Raw genomic sequence first — 15,506 nt, forward strand, 5'->3', positions numbered from 1 at the left:
TGATTGTACGCAGAAAGAACTTGCAAGGATCAGATAAACTTAATAACTACAGTGCACTCAGTAAAGATATAAAACAACGCTGCCGACGTGACAAGAATATTTTCATTGGAAATATTTGTAAGGAAATTGAGTCGCACTCCCAAAAGTTACAATCCTCTGATCTTTTTAAGAAAGTTCGTCTGCTGTCGAAGAAATTCAAAGCAAAGACCTGGGCTATCGGCGACGAGGATGGCGACCCCATCACTGACCTTCAGCTGATCACAGAAAGATGGCGTCGTTATTGTGAAAGCCTTTACAAGAACCCCACTAATGACACCACTTGTAGTCCGGATTTTGTTTGGGCTGATATAGTTCAAGAACCATCTATATTGCATTCGGAAATTAAGGCGGCCTTGAAAAAACTAAAGGATAATAAAGCGCCAGGACATGATAACATCACAGCAGAGACTCTTAAAGCACTCAGCGACACAGGAATCGATGTACTGCATAAAATCTGCAATCACATCTGGCAGAATGGTGAATGGCCGGATGATTGGAGGAACTCCATAATACTGCCTCTACACAAAAAAGGATCCACGAAAGACTGTAACAACTATCGGACCCTTGCTCTTATCTCACATGCAAGTAAAATCCTGCTGCATATTATGAATTCCAGAATCCGATACTTTCTGGATTGGCAAATCCCTCAGGAACAGGCTGGTTTTGTCAAAAGCAGAGGTACTCGTGAGCAGATCCTAAACATCCGACAATTAGTAGAAAGATGCTACGAATTAGATACACCTGTTATTCTATGCTTCGTTAACTACAGCAAGACGTTTGACTGCGTTGGCTGGAACTGCCGTTAAAGACACAAGTTTGCGCGTTCACTGCGAAGAAGGACCCCTTTGTCATGGCGCCGCAATTCCAAGGAGTATCCCTGCAACCTTCCGAGAGTATTGGGATACTTGGGGTCGACATTTCAAGCGATGTCCAGTTTCGGAGTCATTTGGAAGGCAAAGCCAAGTTGGCGTCCAAAATGCTGGGAGTCCTCAACAGAGCGAAGCGGTACTTCACGCCTGGACAAAGGCTTTTGCTTTATAAAGCACAAGTCCGGCCTCGCGTGGAGTACTGCTCCCATCTCTGGGCCGGGGCTCCCAAATACCAGCTTCTTCCATTTGACTCCATACAGAGGAGGGCCGTTCGGATTGTCGATAATCCCGGTCTCACGGATCGTTTGGAACCTCTGGGTCTGCGGAGGGACTTCGGTTCCCTCTGTATTTTGTACCGTATGTTCCATGGGGAGTGCTCTGAGGAATTGTTCGAGATGATACCGGCATCTCGTTTTTACCATCGCACCGCCCGCCACCGGAGTAGAGTTCATCCATACTACCTGGAGCCACTGCGGTCATCCACAGTGCGTTTCCAGAGGTCTTTTTTGCCACGTACCATCCGGCTATGGAATGAGCTCCCCTCCACGGTGTTTCCCGAGCGCTATGACATGTCCTTCTTCAAACGAGGCTTGTGGAGAGTATTAAGCGGTAGGCAGCGGCTTGGCTCTGCCCCTGGCATTGCTGAAGTCCATGGGCGACGGTAACCACTCACCATCAGGTGGGCCGTGTGCTCGTCTGCCTACAAGGGCAATAAAAAAAAAAAAAAAAAAAAACTGCTTATGGCGGGTCCTTCGGGAACTCGGAGTACCTATGCACCTTATAGCTCTTCTCCAATCCCTATACTATGGCAGTCAGGGCGCTGTAAGGATCGACAGCACTATGTCAAACCATTTTAATTTCAGAAGAGGAGTTCGCCAGGGGTGTATTCTGTCACCCATTCTATTTAATATATACGGCGAATACATCATGCATAAGACCCTAGAAAACTAGGATGGAGGCATAACCATAGGTGGTGTCAGAGTGACGAACCTGCACTACGCAGATGACACCACTCTACTTGCCACGACAGAAGCAGAGATGACAGAGCTGATGAACAGGATGGAGCACATAACTATCCAAAACTAAAACCAAAAAACTAAACATGATCGTTGATCGCACAAAAAAATTGGAGCTTAGTGGAACACTAAACCTTGAGCTTGTTGATAACTTTATTTACCTAGGCTCCAACATTAACAATACCGGATCCAGCGAACCTGAAATACGACGGCGTATTGGAATGGCAAAGGGAGCCATGACCCAGCTCGGTAAAATCTGGAAGGACCGTAACATTACCCAGAAAACAAAGATAAAACTGGTGCTCACTCTGGTCTTTTCCATTTTTCTATACGGAGCGGAGACCTGGACCCTCAAAGCAGCTGATCGCAAACGTGTGGATGCTTTTGAGATGTGGTGCTGGAGAAGAATGCTCCGGATATCTTGGACAGCGAAGAGAAGCAATCGGTCTATCTTAGATCAACTGCAGATCAAGACTAGACTGTCCACACTCTGCCTTCGCCGCGCTCTCGAGTACTTCGGTCATATTGCTCGGAAAACACCGGATAGCTTAGAGAGACTATTCGTGACAGGGAAGATCGAGGGAAAGAGACCGCGCGGACGCAGTCCGACAAGGTGATTCGACCAAATTGCACCACACTAAGAGATCCCATTCCACGACGCCCTTCATGCGGCCAATGATCGAAGGCGCTGGCGGGACATTACAAGGAGCAAAATCCTGTCGACATATAATGGTCACGACCCTCAGCAGTGAGGAAACGACGCGAGGAGGAGGAGCGAATCCTTTTTTCAGACCATACCTAAGGGGCAGTGTGACTTAAGCGATGCGAGGTGCAAACTTAGCTTGGTCGAGCTGTATCAGACATTCAATTTGACATGTGCATTAACAGAATATTCAATATCGAACATGCCCTAAACCTATTTTTAAGACGGTACGCACGGTTTTGTCTCATAGTGTGGTGGTAGGACCTCTTGTGAGTCACCATTGAGTAACCACTTAACACCAGGTGGGCTGTGAGCTCGTCCACCCATCAAAGCAATAAAAAAAACTTGCAAATTGTAAAAATTTCGATATGTTAGAAAGAATATGATGAAAATAATAAAGTAAAATAAGTAGTTTTAATTATGTAAGTATTTGAGTCCAATAAATCTAGAAGCGTAAAATAAAATGGAATTTGTGAGATAACATTATTTTTATTTACTTTATAATAAATTTGACACAATATATTTTTACTGATTATTCAGGCTTATATTGTGTACAATGGAAGATGTGGCTACAAAGCCGAATATAAACTGTAAAAATACAAACACTGTTGTCATAGAACCTATTTCTTAACTACTAGGTACTTTAATAAAGCTCCACTTTGTTTTACAAATCGTACAACACACTTTTTACAGTCAATTTCTTAATATTATCTTAATTAATACTTATCCTACTATTTACAAAACAACTTTACTTTAATCTATGAAATTTATCTACATTGATAAAAGAGATCACAGAAAATGTAGCTGGAAATCTTTGAATAAAAGCCCTAGCATATTCTAATTTGTCTACCACTTCGTTTATCACAGTGCTTGTTTTTAATTATTGATTCGAAGGCATTTTATTAAAATAACTCACGTTATTGTCTGTTGAATAGATTGCATTTAGCATTTAAAAGCTGTTCATGATAAAGCTGCCTTTTTGTGATGTGGTAGTTGTGGCGGAAAGTATGTAAAATAATAATAAATTTGAAATTATTTGCCAAGAATCAATGGAAGACATATATGACTAATATTTTCAGCTCTTTTAATCAAATCAACTAGAATTCTGTTTGCGAATTATACTTGAAAATAATATTAAAATTACACAAATGCAATGCGTGCAATGCACAAGTACCAACATTGATTTCAGCGACATTTTTAAAAACTGCGGGTCTTGAAATGGCGTTTTAATACATTGCACAATCTTAAAATATAGTTCCTATGACTTCGATATAAAATAATCTCTCATTTCTTTTACTAGTTAGTTAATTGACACTTTTATGCATAATAAATCACTTGGCACAAAGGCATTGTTTAAAGGTCCGTACCCTGTTAACTGTATTAACATACGACGAATTGTTCGCAGTTATCGTCGATATTTTTTTCTTCCGGAAGACTAAATCTTGCCTATGTGGAATAAGACGAGTTAATGTAACAAATTGGTTCCACAATTATTATTGAACTTTGTCACACTTTAGTTGTGTCCTTAGTCTATCTCAATAAGATTACTGTTCACATTTTTCACTTTTTAAATTTAAGGCATAATGCTCAGCACTGTAGTCGACTTCGCGTTTCATTATCATGTTATCTCCGATAAGCGTACTGATCCGATGTTTGTCATGTTGCGTTGACGACGGCGGTGCGGTCGCTGTGTCAGAGCGTGCGCGTTTCCGCCAAGGCTCTGATGCAGACATACTCAAATCTGTAGGCATTTCTTCATCGACTGTTTCTTCGTCACATCTTTCTTCTTTCATTTCGGTTTTTACCAAAGTTTGTGGTACAACGCGAGTGGGACTCATTTGTTGTCGCAGTAGAGATATGTTTTTGATATTTTTCAATTCTGTTGGGTTTCTTAAGAACCTGTAAATTAAGAGTGTTTTTGGTTAATTCCTATTTTCTTGCAAGATCTTTAATACTGGTATTTGGAATACTGGTACTTACTGGTAACAGTGTCTTTCGCCCTGGACTTTGCGCAAAATATTAACACGATAATAATATCTCAAGGCGCGGGACATTTTGTCGTAGTTCATGGATAGGTGATTTTTTTGAATTCCCCACAATTTGGCTAGTCCAGCAGGATCAACAATTTTAAATACGCCAGTGTCTCTATTCTTCCATGCAATATAGTTTGTGTATCTTTGCGTTGGATCGTTCAGAAGTTGTTGTAAGAAGTCCCACAATAGTCTTCCATCTACAAGAAAACAAATTATACATAAATATTGATGAAGGTTTTATGTTTATTATGAAACAAATTTTTATTTATACGTACTTGTATTGGACTCTGGCATATCATTTGGAAAAAATTCCCTATGTTGAGCGCGGTAATGAGGATGTTGTTGTGTTGGATGATTTTGCGGGGCTGGACTCGTTATTGGAGCTTCTTTAGGAGAACGTGGAGGTGGAGCGTATTGACCCTCTTCATCGGAATCTGAATGATTACTTCCGGAACTGGCAGCTTGAGTAGTGGGGGGCACGGACGGTGCATACGCTGGCGCATAAGTTACAGTGTCTCCTCTTTGAGGACTTCCAGAACTATCAACTGATGGAGCAGGACTGAGAGTCACTGAATTAGGTTGAGCTGCTGCTGCTGCTGCAGCGCTGTGGAAATGGTGGAAACCATCAACAGTCCAAGTTGGTGTCGGTGGATGAGAGTGGGGAGAGGGTGGATACGGTGCCGCACGAGCGGTGGGAGTAACAGGTGAGGAAGGAACTCTACCTAACAGCGCTGCGTCGCGTACAAGCATTTGAAGAACATTATGTAAGACATCGCCTGCTCCAGGACACCTTTCACCCAAATCTGTTTTAGTAAGCAAGCATAATGCTTTACCTGTCAACAAAGAAAAAAGGTAATGAAATAACCAATTTTTTCATACAAAGTTTCACAATATAAGTAAGTGTATTTGTTGGTTGTCATTATTTAGTTTAACATTAGATCAAGAAATCGACGTTATTTTAGAATTGCACATTACGCAGGTAAATAAAGTTATCATAAGCAAGCATGATGCATACCGTTCATTTGAAAGAGGTCCATATCAAAATTAGGTAGATCGAATTCTCTTTCACACCATTTCAGAAATACAGAAACATCCTCTCTGGTCCATAGTCTTGGTTCTGGCGGAAGACCGGCTGGCAGTTGCGCCTTGGTGTCACCAAGCGGTGAAGGAGGCGGTGGCGCCCAGGGTAGTGGGTAACGCCATAATAGTTCTGTTGGACTGAATGGTAGCGGTAGCCGCTCCATACTGGGCCCAGACGGCAGTTGTAAGCTTACAACTTTCATTACGTTAATCTGAAACAAATTTTCACATTAGGATTGATTTTGTGTTAGTATTCTGTATATTATTATGGTTTTCAAGAGTTCGTTTTAATGTTCGCTATTTGATCACAGATGTCGCTGTTACTAGAAATAATTGTTAGATTATAAAATAATAATGTTTGAATAATTTAACCAATAGACGAACAGGTTTGTTCATTTATTCTTTGTGTTGCATCTGTATTGTTGTTGTATTTTGTTTTTACGATTAAATAACGTTATAAATTATGCGTCATTTTTAGTTGACATTTCAATTTTATCGATACATATTATTATTTTAAAATATTGTGGTTACACCGATACTGTCAACAATGGTATTAGGTGGTAGCTTTGTATTTTTTTATTTTATTGGGTACTTAAATTAAATGAAATTATTAGCTATTGGCACATTTTTTTAAACTCACTAGTATCGCCTGTGGCAATTTTAAGGAAAAATCATGTTTTTTTTACCTGTCTTGACACGTCTATGTCACGGACAAAAGCATTTCAAATCACTCCCAAGTAATCAATCAAAAAAAGTCTAAGCTTATTTCTCGGTATTCGCTTAATATTATTCTAAGGTTGACGTGACTAACGTATTTAAAAAAAAAATGATAAACACATAATTATTTAAAGATTGTAAATAAATAAATAAATAATAATAAATAAATAAGAAGTTACAAAAGTTATCTTTATGAGATAACCCGTCAGTAAAGCAGTTGAAGTATTATTACGAATAAATAGCCTTTATAAGACTATTTACTAAAACAAACATCGAGCTATAAGTATAATCAAATTAAACTTGAAACTTCGATGAGGGAAAAGTATATGACAAAAACATGATTTGATATCACAATTTAAAGAACAATATCCCGTGTCAACTATGAATGAAGTACAGCCACCTGCTGCTTTAGTATTGTTTAGGGTTGTAGGCAGGTATGCGACGAGACGACACCCTCTTTCAATCGAGCTTTATCCGTTGGACCATTCACGTGAAAGCAGTTTTCTGTACAGTTTTTGTCGCTTCACCAACTTAAAAAGTTCACAGAGTGTGAAAAAGCCTATTTTGTTAATTTTATCGCAGATTACATAAAACAGCGGAGGGTTGACAATTCATTGCGGTATTTGAAATACGTTCACAATATTGAAGTTCTTGACCGGATTCGAATTCCATATTATTAGGCACTATACAGTCGCCTTATCGGGCGCGGTCGGAAATGCGTGAGTCCACGATAGCACAGTTTGCGATAAGCACCGCTACTCACCGGCTAAGCTGATCCGGAACTGGTTGCGTTGTCAAAATCCTTGTTGAAAACAGAAACTGGACAACTCAGTACACGTACATTATCATCACAAAAGTTAGCACAGAATTCAGTGTACACAGAGCACCAGACACACGCGTAACGGCGGTGATCCCTCCAAACGTGTCGTGTTACGGCACGCCGTAAACCAGCAGCGTATCTGAGGGAACGAACTCGCAAGCGAGCGTTTCGGACGGCTCTTCGACGCGGACTGATGATGCGGCGGCTGAGGGCGGCGCGGGCGGACGGATGCACGGCTGCCGTTCCCCCCGCATACCTCATCACTCCGCGCCACCTCACATGCTGAGATAAAACTTTGGTAGCTAGACCAAGTCCCATTTTAACTAAACATACGAGCAATGTTTCCGCAACTCGTTATCGGACTTGGCGCCGAGTGATGCTCTAAAATCAGTCGTTTTACAAGAAATTATAATTATCAAATACGGCAGTAGAATAATAATATTTTGTATAGATCCGTGTAAAAAGAAGATACATTCTTTGTGTTTTATTTGTTAGTATAAGGCACGCAGAAATACTAGTACATATTAGAATTACGTCAGCACACCAGTTTTTAATAACTGTCAATATTTCCTTGTGTATACCTATGTGACATTGTAAAGCGTTGCGGGCACCGGACTTGTTTTTCAATTAGATATCAATTTACATTAGGTTTTCGGACTTGTTACTATCTAAATGAATAAACAATTAAAATTCATTTTTTTCTGTTTTTACATATCAGTAAACGGTCGTCTTGGAAAATATTCATTCGACAAAGCACAGGAAATGTCTCGGTCGACAGTTTCCTGGTTCTGAGTAAGACAATACGAATGCTAACCGGTTTGAACTGAGCTCACAATATTTTACAGTCACTCTTTGGTAACAAAGCAATACTGATTGTTTTTAATTTACAAGTTCTGGTGGTTGTCAAAAATTGAAATCATGTGAATTATGTATCATAGAACTATAACATAAGAACGAATAAACCATATTTGATATAATTACGTAAGAATGTATATAATATTCTGTATGCAACTGTGTTGTAAGTTTATGTTTTTTCAATACATAGGTATTTGCTAAAGGCTAGAGCAGACGAAAGTGTAGAAATTACTCATATGCCTGTATGTGTATAGTGTGTGTGGGTTGAGATTATGTGTGCCCTGGCTGTCGTCCCACTACCGGTTCGAGACAGAAATATTCGGCAGCCAAGACGGAAGTGGCCTCGGAATCTTTACCTGTTGCTCCCTTCGCCCGCGTCTCGCTCCCTAGTGCTTTCGTCTCGCTCTGGCGCATTAGCGCGTATTACTGCTACGGCGGCTCGCAGACGGTCTTCGTGGAGTTATGTGCAGTAATTTAAAGAATAAAGACGACCAATGTTGTTTGACCGTGACCGCGGACATCAATTTATTTGTGGTTACATACACGTTTAGGTTAAATATTATCGATTTTTGGATAGGAACTATTTCCCTAAATATTGTTCAAGCTAAACCTAATTTTCGGAAGTACATAATGTGGGTACGTTAACGTATACTTAATTAAACTGGCAGACAAGCAAGCGGATTATTATCACACTCCATTTGATACGAGGTTTCTATCAAAATCTTTCGAGTGCGTGCAAGGATGGTACAGTGGACATAAACTTTGTACATGACATAACTCTGCAGAACGTACGAAATATGCTGCTGACGATTGCCGGAAGCACGCCGGCCGGACGTCCGCGTCTGTATAGAGAAGTTTCCTATATTTGCGAACATTAGTATTTACGTAACAATACTTAAATCATATTAAATTAATACTTTTTTGTTTTAACGAAATTAGTCGAAAAAATAGCAAATAACGTTTTAAAAATGGGCACAAGAAAGAGTGGGTGCGTAGGGGAAATATCACGCTATCTCGAATGTTCGCAGCTAAAGGCTAAATGACGTCATGACACATTATGTGCATCCTTTTCTGCCATAATAATATAATAATTATGTTAATAATAAGTAAAGTGAATATAAGTATATTAATTAGAATTAAATAACTCATATATTTTTAATAAAAAGTGGAGTCAACTAATTAGTATTCGTAATTTCGGAAGGCGGGCTATCCAATAATGGCCCCAGTACACCAACTAAGTACATACTTCTAATCAACATTTTTTAATCAGTTGTCCGTGATTACGAAAACTAAATTATTCGAAAATGCGCTATTAAAGCGTAAACGTAGTTTTAATGTTGCCGCGAAAACCTAAGAAACTAATTCTAATCAAGCGATTCTAAACCTTTTTGGGAAAGTCAGAGTGAAAGATCAAAACCATTTGAAGAATAGTTCAAAAAGTTGTAATTTGAAATTGTTGGCTTTAGTCGAGATAAATAAAGTGAAATAAGCAAAAAAAAAATATTTCAAATAATAACGCAAATTTAAAAATCAAATGAATTTTGGCATTGCTAAATTTGTATTTTTCTCTCTATTTTTGTTAACTAAGTTATTTAAATAAAATATAAAACATATATTTTGATTTCCTCGTATATTTTAAAATCGTGTCTAATGAGTTTTAATTCGCTGACCAAATAGACAAAGGACTAAACTGTTACAGACGAGCTCGCAGCCTATTCGGCGTAATGTAGTTACCGAAGTACAAAGAAATAATGACGTGGTTACCGCCACTTCATAAGTTCGAAGTTTGAATTGTGTAACGGCTGCTCTACTCGCATCTTTCAAAGCGGAACGCAAAACTGATTAAGATTTAAGGAGTCAAATGGAAAAATACGATGTTGCTTCGGAAGGATGATAAGGAAATAGTAGTCTTTATGTTATGGTCTTATACGAGGATTTGCTATTACAAAATATTTACGTACCTAGTGAAAAAATATTATGCGTAAAATTATACCTCACCTATATATTATGTAAATAAAAGGGAAAAGAACCTAAAATACTTTTATTAAATTCATTTTGACACTTACTAGTTGTGACCTGGTTGGTATGCGACGAACGGTTGGTCTCAAATTCGAATTCATGCGGAAGTGCCCGAAATAAGTTCATTGCGTGGGCGCATAGTTTCAGCTACCGCTTGTTGTGTTCCTAAATATACGTATTGTTCAATTTAGTGTTCCTAGACGTGTAGGTAAATATGAATTAGTCAACTGGTTTCAAATATACACATCAGTCAGATTTAAAAAAAACTTTATAGTTTTTAAAATACACTCAATATTACTTAAAGTTTTTTTTTATTTCCTTTTTTCTATTAATGTTTTAAGTAGGTTACTATTAACATATGAATTTGCCGCTTAATATACAGAAAGAATTTTTTTTTAAATAGTTTTTGTTTCTTTTAATTAAAGTATGCATTCATAGTACGGATGCATATCTGCCAGCGCAGTGGTAATTTTTCAATGCCCTTCTTGAAGAAGTCAGCTGTAAAGGAGCCAACAAAGGCATCTTGTACTGCCCCTCAGGTATTAATTTTTTTCCAAAGTTTGGAAAATGTAGAAGTCTTCGGTTGATAAAGCAAAACTTCCAACTCTAGCTTTTGTATCTTAGAGACCGTCTGTTGTACCATATGAGGTCGAGCGTTGTCTTGTAGGGGCAACAGGGACGAGCAATTTACTAAGGTTAGCCGGAGACACGCGAGCCTCCACTATTTTGTCCAGACAGTACATATTGCAGTAATGCTGGTGTAGTACAGGATGCGATGAATTATACCGGCACTAGACTACCAAACAGTGACCATGATCTTTTAGGGATAAGTTTTCGTTTGGGACATTGCATAGGTGAACCATGGTCCTACTAATATGATGAATACTTAGATTATCAAGAAGAATCCTTTTTTATCGAGAGTGACAAAAAAAAATCCTACTTATCCTGATAGCCTTGAGAGGCTATTTCAGGTTCACCCTAATGTGTAGGTGAGCTCACGGAGCTCAAACCGGGAGTGCCGCTATCGCTGGCCCTAGCAAGAGCAGTGCTTCGCAGAATCTACTACGGGATCGGAAACGCGACCCACTGAGAAAACCCGGCGAGTAACTCAGGGGGCTGTGTCTATGGCTTAATTTACTCGTCAAGCCCTTGGTCGCGAGCGACGATTTCGGCGAGTACGGTGGCCGGTGCTTGAGGTAGGTTCCTAAAAGCACCGTTAATGGATAGGGAGGATCTGTAATGATGTGCTTTGGGCGACGTCGACTGTTTACCATTCGGTCCACAGGATAGGGTGTAGTGACAATGCGGTTCAAAATCCCACCGTATCTTTGCTAAACAACGCAAAGCATACCTTAACGCGTTTGTTGCGCTGGCGATCGTTCAGTGCGTGCGGCCCCCACAAATATGTTTTTTTACATAGCCAATTTAATGCAAAAGGTTATTGTTTTAATGCTTATTATGAAACCTGGTAACAGGAATCGTCATAATTAGGTACTTCAGTGCATCGGCGTAGTGCACCGGTGACCTACATGGCAGTCAAAGGGTTAAACAAAACGAATAAATCAACAAACAAATGACTACGTTTGAAAATAGAATTCCAAATATTTAAAACAAAATTGATTTGAATATAGAATTTATTGCCAGCCATACTTACATAAATTATGTTTGAAATGGTCTGTATTGTAATGTACTTCATATGTTACATTAGGATACATAAATATGTACTTACAAATAAATGCTAAATTTCATTACTATTATAATTATGTAGGTATTAGTAGCGTATAAACACGAAAAGTAAAAGTGGAGATACGACAAAATACAATCGTTTCATTACGACCAAAAACTAGATAGGAATATTAATAGGAAATGAAAGACATGAAATAGTTTAAGCCGGAAATTAATACACGCGGGAAAAGGAAATTGGCCAGCGGCGGCCTACGGGCACAGGAAGCGAGGGGCGCAGGGGTTAGGGAGGGGCATGCGAATCTTTTTACTTCCGATTATGGTCGCTGTGCGGAAAAATAACTTTAGAACTAAATTATATAAAGAAAATCTGTATACACCTTTGTGACAAATCAATTTGCGAAATTATACTAAATTATTTTTTCGTAACCAACAAATTCACACTAACTAATTAATAGTATCGTGAGAACAAAGACATGATATGATGATATTAAAAAATTGTTTTGAAAGTTTTCAGAAAATGATTCGTATATAGTATACAGTAGTATACAGTGATGAAAATTTTATAATTTGCATTGTTCCCTTAAGCTGTTACGTATCATTAAAAACAAATTACGTACAGCATTAAGACATTCTGCAAATCAAAATTAAACGACAATTCGAATACCTAATGATCAAATTACCAATATTAGGTTTTGGATGAAATAATTCATTTTCGTTTTATGCCTTCCCTACTACATTTTTGTAGTATCCGAAATATCAAAATTAACAATAATATATTTTTGTTTTTTTGTTTTAAACATTGAAACTGTAAATTAGCTCTTTTCACTTTTTATTTGTACCGAATGTCTCATTACAATTCTTCGTCAAGTATTATTTTGCAATAATGACTGCAACACTTCTGCCTGAACGCACTTCCGAGCGTTTGCTCACGGACTGCGACCCCGATTCGACAGTTGTTATTCTTTGGTTACATAATCAAGTGGCACTCAGAACTAGGCAACGATGTCACACCGAAAAATTGCGCCACTTACTCGCTTCGGAACCTTAGTAGGCGTGATTTTATTAAGTAATACGTACATACGTATGTACGTCCGAAGATTTGTAGGTTATACCAGCTATGCTTTGTTTGAATGCTTTCCCGATAATCGGTTAATTTATTTAAGTATAAATTTTAATGAAAATAATTCAACAATTTTCTGCGGTTTTCTCGAGTCGCAGAGATAATTTATTGTATAAAATGATTAATATCAATGTATTTATGTAGGTATGTATGTGCGTATACATTTAAAATGTTGTCATCCTGTTATCATGCATTATTTATTGTATCAATTTTTTTTTTTTTATATATTTTTGTTTTAAATATGGCTAGTTTAATATTTAACTTAAATAATATTTTATGTTAAAATTACAACACAGCCATTTAAAGTGAACGTTCTCAAGTCATAATGTTGTAACTTAATTACAAACTCTGTTTTTCTGCATCAGTTGATTAATGAAAACTACATGTTTTTATTATTGTTCTTAGTGAAAGATAGTGCCAAAATTAAAACGCTAAGTGATACCATTAATTTTAAGTCTTTAACTGTTATACATACTTACAAATAATCTGCTCAGCTTTCAATAATTAATCAACTTGTTTTAAGTAATCAGCAGTAAAACTAAACATTCAACTAATATTAGGAATATTTAGGTTTAGTTATCAATCAACTTCGCTTATTGAGGTCATGCAGTTCTCAGTTCACCTTTATCTGAATAAATTCCATAATTACGGTATGTTAAGAAATCGTTCACTTCCGTCGACCTCAGCCCTCGGCCGGTGGCAATGTGCGGCGATTTGTAGTCAACTATATTATAGTCACGCAACTAAAAACTCCTTCAGGGGCGCATCTAATCGTAATTTAAAATGTGTGTTCGGATCCGGCCATAAGAAGAAAGGCAGGTTGCGTTTTGTTCAAACAAACCTCTTTAAGAAATATTCCAATACAATCTATATCTACCACTGCGATGTCCCTATGTTTTGTTTTTAATCATAAACTAATTAAAAAGATTTTTCTTTCTAACTAAATATTAATGTGAGATGTAGATAAATTATAAACACTAAATTATTTAATACATATAATCTAATTTTATTTAAAAAAAACACTTCTATCGACCTACTTTAGGACAAACAGAATTTATGAATATTTATATGATTTATCAATACATTTAATATGTGTTTCATATGGAAGTAGAGAAAGAAAATAGAAAGGATAACTAAAGATAGAACAAAAACCAGCGATTTTTAGAATTATTGTCTGTCTGAATATCCGGAACTACTGAACGGACTTTCATTAGTTTTTACAGGTTGTCAGTGAATAATTTATAATAAAGTATAGTTCTTTTTCCCGTTAATACGCGGAGGAAGCTGTGGGTGGAAATATTATTTTGATATAAAATAATAGAGCCCAGCGAGAAAAGTAATTGTTAAAAACTCTTCCGTATAAACATATGTACATACGTTATGTTTATTTGTGTATTGGTTATTTCACATACCTTACCTCACACATTAATAATAATTATTCTTATATGTTAAAGTTTGCACATGTTACTACATGCAGCAGTAAGAATCAATACTGAATAAATGCAATTAATCTGTGAATTCAACAACCCCTGGGCGAGCAGTGAGCACAAGTGTCACATGACAAAGCGACCCCTCTGCTCGTTTCGGATCGACACGTGAGGAAAAAAACTGGATTGGGAATGCACCCGTATGAATAAGGGCGCGGAACATACGTAACGTACGAAATTTTTAAAACTTTTTGAAACTTGAGAAGCAAACTCTTTTATTCAGATTTCATAGTCATAGTCTTGATCCCGATAAGCACATATTATACTGTTTTATTTGATCTAGTGTCTTAGTGCATTTTTCCTCCTACCTATTCTCTGGTAGCTTAAGAGGCTATTCCAGCTTCTAACGAACGAGCTTAACCTGAGAGAATTTGCTAACACTAACCCTATCAAAAGCAGTGCTTCGCAGATCCAGTGGGATCGGAATCGCGACCCACTGAGAAGATCCGACGAGAAACGCAGTGGGTTTGTCTCGGTTGAATGTATTTTGTTGACATTTGCTGGAAAAGATTTACCGAATCAGGTGTAACATTTAATGCTTCTTTCTCATTCTCAAAAGTACCTTCAACATAACCGTCAACTTATTTTGAAATTAAATTGATAACATGATTGATTGCCAAATGAAATAAAAATGTAATTGATTATTGAATAAGTCCCCTTTTTTTTATTGCCTAGATGGGTGGACGAGCTTACAGCCCACCTGGTGTTAAGTCTGATCGAAACTAAATAAAATTACATGCAATTTTTTTTTGTAGATCGAAGTAAATTAGAGCGTTAAGTTGATCATTTTCAGCGAGTTATAAAACATATGAATGTCACAAACTACGTGTCGTAAAAAGTGTATCGTCTGGGGGCTCACTTGGTATGTCCCAATCAGGCCATGTGCTCTCGGTCCCACGCATAGTTGACGCACAAGTGTGCGCCAGCGCCGTATAAAATATAATATATCTATCTCAACGCTGATATAGACATGAACATGTGTGCGTGAGCTCCTACTTCCTGGTACAACGCGCGAGTTGCTTTATTTAAATTCTTTCTGTGTGTGTGCGTACGTAATATTAT

The 15,506-nt window shown here is 37.7% G+C and overlaps 2 protein-coding genes across 4 annotated transcripts in view; one reads left to right on the forward strand and one right to left on the reverse strand.

Moving 5' to 3' along the window:
• Window positions 1-15,506, forward strand: part of mtSSB (mitochondrial single stranded DNA-binding protein) — a 120,480-nt gene that overhangs the window by 12,430 nt on the left and 92,544 nt on the right. The window contains exon 4 of one of the 3 annotated variants that reach the window (XM_089732666.1): window positions 9,403-9,551. The exons of the other annotated variants lie outside the window; for them this stretch is intronic. Within the exon in view, the coding sequence (XP_089588792.1) occupies window positions 9,403-9,486 (84 nt within the window). The 3' untranslated portion in view covers window positions 9,487-9,551. Of the gene's footprint in view, window positions 1-9,402; window positions 9,552-15,506 lie in introns of those variants that run through there. 3 annotated transcript variants of the gene reach the window in all.
• On the reverse strand, window positions 3,097-7,471 carry aop (ETS variant transcription factor anterior open). The gene is made up of 5 exons (XM_028183370.2): window positions 7,221-7,471; window positions 5,676-5,952; window positions 4,936-5,493; window positions 4,608-4,857; window positions 3,097-4,526 (listed from the first exon to the last, which is right to left on the reverse strand). Exons 2-5 carry the CDS (start codon window positions 5,941-5,943, stop codon window positions 4,172-4,174), a joined length of 1,431 nt encoding a protein of 476 aa, XP_028039171.1. The 5' UTR covers window positions 5,944-5,952; window positions 7,221-7,471; the 3' UTR covers window positions 3,097-4,171.

This window comes from Bombyx mandarina, chromosome 13, assembly GCF_030267445.1.
Source record: "Bombyx mandarina strain Sakado chromosome 13, ASM3026744v2".
NCBI lineage: Eukaryota > Metazoa > Arthropoda > Insecta > Lepidoptera > Bombycidae > Bombyx > Bombyx mandarina.

Bases quoted from the DNA above. Each gene is read 5' to 3' on its own strand.
- aop (XM_028183370.2), bottom strand. From the start codon at position 5,943: ATGAAAGTTGTAAGCTTACAACTGCCGTCTGGGCCCAGTATGGAGCGG. The intron at 5,494-5,675 runs GTATGCATCATG...CTTTGTTGACAG, and splicing joins GGACCTCTTTCAAATGAACG to GTAAAGCATTATGCTTGCTT. The intron at 4,527-4,607 runs GTAAGTACCAGT...CTTAATTTACAG, and splicing joins GGCGAAAGACACTGTTACCA to GTTCTTAAGAAACCCAACAG.